Source organism: Nelumbo nucifera, chromosome 4, assembly GCF_055504915.1.
Source record: "Nelumbo nucifera cultivar China Antique chromosome 4, China Antique-T2T, whole genome shotgun sequence".
Taxonomy (NCBI): Eukaryota; Viridiplantae; Streptophyta; class Magnoliopsida; order Proteales; family Nelumbonaceae; genus Nelumbo; species Nelumbo nucifera.
In genome coordinates this window covers 76,466,053-76,472,052 of record NC_142652.1, presented here as the reverse complement: position 1 = coordinate 76,472,052, position 6,000 = coordinate 76,466,053, and the positions used below count along the sequence as shown (strand labels likewise).

At 39.1% G+C, this 6,000-nt stretch overlaps 1 protein-coding gene across 2 annotated transcripts; it reads left to right on the top strand.

Annotated features, from left to right (window-relative positions):
• Positions 1 to 1,928: 1,928 nt before the first annotated feature.
• Positions 1,929 to 4,898, top strand: LOC104605037 (uncharacterized). Of its 2 annotated transcripts, none has more exons than XM_088904523.1 (2): positions 1,929 to 3,483; positions 4,774 to 4,898. In XM_088904523.1, exon 1 carries the CDS (start codon positions 2,093 to 2,095, stop codon positions 3,461 to 3,463), a length of 1,371 nt encoding a protein of 456 aa, XP_088760649.1. In that variant the 5' UTR covers positions 1,929 to 2,092; the 3' UTR covers positions 3,464 to 3,483; positions 4,774 to 4,898. The 2 variants fall into 2 exon arrangements, with proteins under 2 accessions (XP_088760649.1, XP_010267933.1); XM_010269631.3 differs by lacking the exon at positions 4,774 to 4,898 and adding an exon at positions 3,778 to 4,008 and having other exon boundaries at positions 1,930 to 3,483.
• The last annotated feature ends 1,102 nt before the right edge of the window (positions 4,899 to 6,000 follow it).

The window sequence follows — 6,000 nt, the reverse complement described above, 5'->3', positions numbered from 1 at the left end:
TGGCAAATCTGCTAGTGTACTTTTTGTCGATGTTTAGAATGCTTGGAGGAATTTGTGGGATTTTGGAGAAATTAATGAGAGACTTCTTATGGGAACCAGGAGAGGAGAAAAAAGGTCATAGGGTCAGGTGGGATATAGTTACCAAAACCAAAAATGATGGTGGGCTTGCTTTAGGTAATTTGTAGAAAAAAAAATGAAGCTCTGCTGGAGAAATGGCTTTGGAGAATGACTTTGGAAAGGGATAAATTATGGGCTCAAGTGGTCTTAAGTATTCATGGGCAAGCGGCTGATGGCTGGGACTCTAGAGCTTCAGTTAGGGCTATGAGAGCTTCTCCATGGAAATCAATTCATGCCATCCTTCCTTCTTTCCTTCCTCTAATCAAGTATGATATGTGCTCTGGTAACCTTGTAAAATTTTGGGATCATGTTTGGGTGGGAGACATTCCGCTAAAGGAGCTCTTCTCGTCTTTGTATTCTCTATCATGTTTCAAAAATGAGCCAGTTTCCACTTTCTTCTTCTAGTTCATCCATTGATTGGAATTTGGGTTTTAGAAGGGCCCTTAGAGACATGGAATTGAACCTCATTGCTAATCTGCTAAAAATCCTTGAGGGGGTGACTATTGATCCACTCAGGAGGGATAGTAGGATTTGGACTCCTTCTCCTTCAGGTGTCTTCTCATGTTCATCATTCTTCAAAGTATTGGCTCATTCCCCACCTATCTTTGGAATCCCTTTTCCAGTTTTGGAAGTCTGGGGTAGACCAATTCCTCCTAGAGTTAGTGCATTTTGTTGGGAAGTTTTCCTTGAAAAATGTAATGCTTGCGACTTACTTCAAAGAAAAATGCCTAATTTGTGTTTATTCCCACACTAGTGCATTCTTTGTAAGAAGAATGGTGAGAATTGTTATCACTTATTGGTTTCTTGTCCATTTGTTTCAGAAATCTGGTGTTGGTTTTTCTACCTTTTTGGATGCAGGTGGACCCCTCCCTCAAATGTACAAAGCCTACTCCATTCTATTACTGTTAGGGGGATGAAGAAGAGAGGGAAAATTCTATGGAGATGTGTAAGAGTAGTTGTATGTTGGACAATTTGGGAGGAAAGGAACCAACGGACCTTTCATGAGAAAGAAAGAAATAAAGGTGTAATTACTGAATTAATTTCCATAAGGGTGATTCAGTGGGCTAAAACTTTGAACATTTTTGAAAACTATTCAGAAGGAGATATCATCAGGAAGTGGAAAGAAGTGGCTTGGCCAATTCCAAGGAAGAATGTAATTTACCCAATTTGGTCCCCACCAGTTTCAGGGTTCACTAAATTAAACTTTGATGGAAGTAGCAAAGGAAATCCAGGTTTGTCGGGTATAGGGGGAGCTTTCAGGGATGATGAAGGTCAAATTATCGCATTGTATTCGGGTCCTATTGGCTGAGGGGACTCTCTTAGAGCTGAAATATTGGCTGTTATGGAAGGGTTAAAATGAGCTCAAGAATTAAATATCAAAAATTTGATAGTGGAAGGTGATTCTAATTTGACTATCAACTGGTTAATGAAAGATGATTTGAATTTGTGGAAGTTTTTGAATGAAAAGAAGAAAATTAGATATCTCATGCAAAATATGAAAGTCAAATTTCATTAGCTAAACAAGGGGTAGGAAGAGAAAATTTGTTTTGGGCAACATTGTAATTGAAATGTTCTCTTGGGAGGGTTAAGTGTTTTTACCCCTCCCTTTATATTTTTCTATATTAATATTTCTTAATAAAAGTATTTGTTATTTATCAAAAAAAAAAGTTTAGGGACCAAAGTGGCAAGGCCCAAATTAAAAGATACTTATCGAGAAATTTCCCAATTTCAAAATATTATTATCGTAGGGAGTAGGGACCGGGTTTTGGTCATATTTTCAAATTTTCGAAATTTGAACGCGGGCTAATTCGCTCCTTTTACTTACTGAATAGTCTCCACCTTCCATGTTCCATGGATTGAAAAGTTCAGAAGATTTTTTTTTTTTTTTCTCTCTCGCAGAAGAAAAAATCTCAGCTGGTTGAGCTTCCTTCCTCCCTTAATATAAATCATCTACTTCGGCATCAAATTGTGCGACATGGAGGAGAACTCCATGAAATTGATCTTTGAGAAAGGACCAAGAAAGGGAGAAATGATAGAGTGCAAGCCTGGATCCTTGGTCCGAATCGGGAGAGTCGTCAGAGGCAATACCTTCTCCATCAAAGACGCGGGCATCTCTTCCAAGCATCTGTCAGTCGAGTTCAAAGACGGAAAATGGGTTGTTTTAGACCTCGAATCCTCCAATGGTACCATCGTAAGTGGCATCAAGCTCCAACCGCTGTTGCATTATGATCTCAAAGACGGAGACGTGATCAAGATCGGAGAGTTGACGTCTATCAAGGTGAAGATCGAAGAACAAAACGAGTCGGATAAAGGTGCCAGAAGGACGGGGAATAATCGGGTTTCTTTTGAGGTCGTAGATGACTCAGGTCTGGAAAACGCAAATAATCGACTGAGAAGAAATCCAAGACGAGGAGCGGCTTCAAAAAAGGAACCGGCGGCGTCTGCCGTGGGATCTCGTTCTGGAGTTCAGAAGATCCCTGAAGCAGTAGAGAATTGTACTGAACGGGAGATTTCGGCTCCCCTTGCAAAACGATCCCGGGGTGCAGCTGCAAAAAGGACAAGGGCCTCGAAAAACGAGGCTCCGGAGACTTCTGAGGTCCAGGAGGTTCGTAAAAAACCAAATTTAAGGACAAGGCACGGTAAGGAAGTGAAAAATGAAGCTACTTTTGCAGAGAACCAGACTCGGCAAGGGGATCCAATGATTAGGGCTTCGACGATAGATCTTCAGGAGTCAGCTCCTCAGGTGCTCAAAACTGCTGACGAGAATGAGAGTTTGGATTTGGATAAAGAGAGATGTAGAGAATCACAAAATGCGGCACCTGCTGAAAAGAAACAGAGGGGGCGAGTAGTTCGAAAAAGGACAAGAGCTTCAGAGGATGACGAAGCTATTGATTCAATTTCTGCTTCGCAAGTTTGCAAGATTCCTAAAATTTCAAATGCAGGCCAAGGGAGTCTTATAGAAGAACGTGTTGGGGCTGCTGTCGAAGAGGAGGGGCAACAAATGGCTCCGGAAACTACTAGGACTCCAACAAAAGAGCCTCCAGAGTGTGTTACTGTTCCTAGTTCTGAGGCTCAGGATATCCCCCAGGAATCACATTTACAGGAAGGAAATTGCAGAGCATCTTCGAGTACAACTGCAGCCAGAGAAAATTCTATCAAGGTCGTTGACATAAAGGAATTGGAAAAGATGACTTTGGGTGAATGGTTTGATTATTTGGAGGTTTATTTGCCAAAACAGATATATGACATTACAGAAGAAATAATTTTGAGTATGAGAGAGAGTGCTAAGCAATATAATGAGCTTATGTCACGGCACATTGAGGAGGCTAAGTTACCAGATGCTTAGATAGAGGAATTGCTTTACAGGTAAATATCAACTATTGTGTCTATGTATGGCATTGTATACTCCTTTATCATGAATTGAGAATAGTTACTCTACTTTTTGCCTGCTCTAGCCTTGAGAAGGTATTATTTGTATAGTGCAAATGTAATGCCTTATTAGGTTTTTTGGGCTCTTGTTCGTTTGTTCTCTCAAGACCCTGTACATCCTCTCAAGTACACTTTTCCTCTTTTTGTTTATGATATAAGTTGTGTTTCTCCAAAATCTTGATTTGGAGGAAGCTCAATTACAATTTGATGGATACTCTATTGTAATTCTAGGACCAGCCAGGATTAGGAGTTGTCTTAACTTTTGGTCAGCCCATTGCTGATGCAGACTGGATTCTGGAAGGATGGAGTCATGATTTTTGCATTTGTACTTCAAGAGCCTGTTTAAGAAATTCTTATCCTTAACAGTGGAGTTTGAATCAATTAATGCTATCATTATTGGAGAGAGAGAGCTTAAAAGGGTCTATTTGTATCTTCTTAATGGAATTAAATTATTACTTCTGAGACTCTCTTCTTCTATTATTGTGTTATGGCTTCAGGCTGAATTCTAGGGCCTAAAAGTTGCTGCTGATGAGCTAAGACTCAAGGTGTATTGTGAGCCATCTTGACTGTGTCATGTTTTTATATAGTTGTGTAGCTTGTGCAATTTGAGCTGGTTAGAGGATTCTGTTTCAGGCTCCCTCCTCGCACTTGTAGTGAAGCAAGGAGATTCCATTCCAGTGGGAGACTGGTGTTTGGGTTGAATTTGAAACTTTGTTTCTGGATTCCCGAGTGAGAAAAGGCTTGACTTTTGGGGCCATAGAAAGGTCATTACCCAAGGAGGTCAACTATACATCCATAATGCTCCTATGCTCCACTGCAGCTTCTACTCCATATGTTAAGGACCATTACCCAATGTTAGTCTGTTGCTGCTAAGGAGATACAGCAGCTTAACCTTCAGCATGCTAGTCCTGACTATTTGGAGATGACATTCTTTTGTGGCATCCGCCCAAACAACCTCATAGCAGCCTCTCATAGGGGTGTCAATTGGACTGGATTGGGTCCAATCCAATCCAAACTGAATGGAACATAAAAAATTACATGAAAACCCAGAAAATATAAAAAACCTACAGAAATATATTAGAAATTTCACAAAAAATATAAAAATACATAAAAGGCGTGGAAGATTAGAGTCTTCCTTTAAACAAACTCTTTCTTTTAGGTTCAATCATTGGATTATTGTACAAGACTTTGTAATCTAACACTAAAAAGGCCTCATCTTCCTTCCAGGCGTTGCCAAATCATCTGCTATCTTCACTACATCAGAAGAAGCGCCAGAGAGCTCTCTCCTTATGAACCCAACTGCATAAAGTCCTGCCTTATCTTTCTACCCATTTGGAAATGGAAACTTTGGAAACTCTTTATTGGAGAAGTCACTCTCCTGTAAAAATAGAAATATTGAAAGCAATTTCAGTCCATTTATCCATTTGTTTTTATATAAATATTTATTCATGAAACCAAACCTACATGACTCATCAAGATTTCAAACCGAGTCTATCAGTTTATGACAGTTCAGTGGTTTGTGTTCATTAGCATTCAAACTATGCTAATCCAAACACACTCTTACTGTATCAACATATTAATAAATAACACGCATTAGCATACTATGCAAGCACACTCTCTTGTCTTGTTTGAGAATTCTACCTGCATCAGGGACTCTCTTGTGACTATCAGGTATACACACTCTTTCATTGTCACAACCAAATACTCTCTTATTGCTCTGTAGTTTGGAAATCTGATTCACTTTGGGATGACTCCAGAGTAATACAAAAAATTCCTGTGTAGTTCAGCAGTTGTAATGAACTAATACAATCTTTCAAAGTCATTTTGGAGGTTAAGCAGGAGATTTTTTTCCAGCAGAGTTGGGCAAGAACTTCAAATGAAGCTAAAACATCAATATTCACACACACACACACACACTGAACACATAAATTTCCAAAAGTGATCAATGTTCATTAACTACTGCTAAATGCCCTCTGCAAGCTGCAGTTATAAGAGGTGTTGCATTTGATGGACCAAGTGTATTGCCTAGCCCTGGGCCGTGGTCTAGTAGCACCTGGACAATGACTATAAAAATAGTCACTAGAGTCCTTGACAGAATGGAGGTTTTTTGAAAACAAGAAATTACTCAAACAATGCATTTTGTTTTTCTACAATCAACATTCTACGATTTGCACAAAATTATGAAGATTGGAATATAAGTTTTCTGCAATAGTGCTAGTATTTTTTTTTTTTTGGTTTAGTTTTTAATCTTCTTTTTTTTGGTAAAGATTCTTCTTTATCTCATAGAGACAAAATCATCACTAGCCTAAGCTAGCTCAAAAGCCAACATCCACTCACAACCCTTGAAATGACTTACAACAATATCTTATAAAAAAAAAGAAAACAAATTCATATTTTCAAAATCCAATTGTTCCATCAGCAAACCCATGATGGGTGATCCAACATCATCCAATC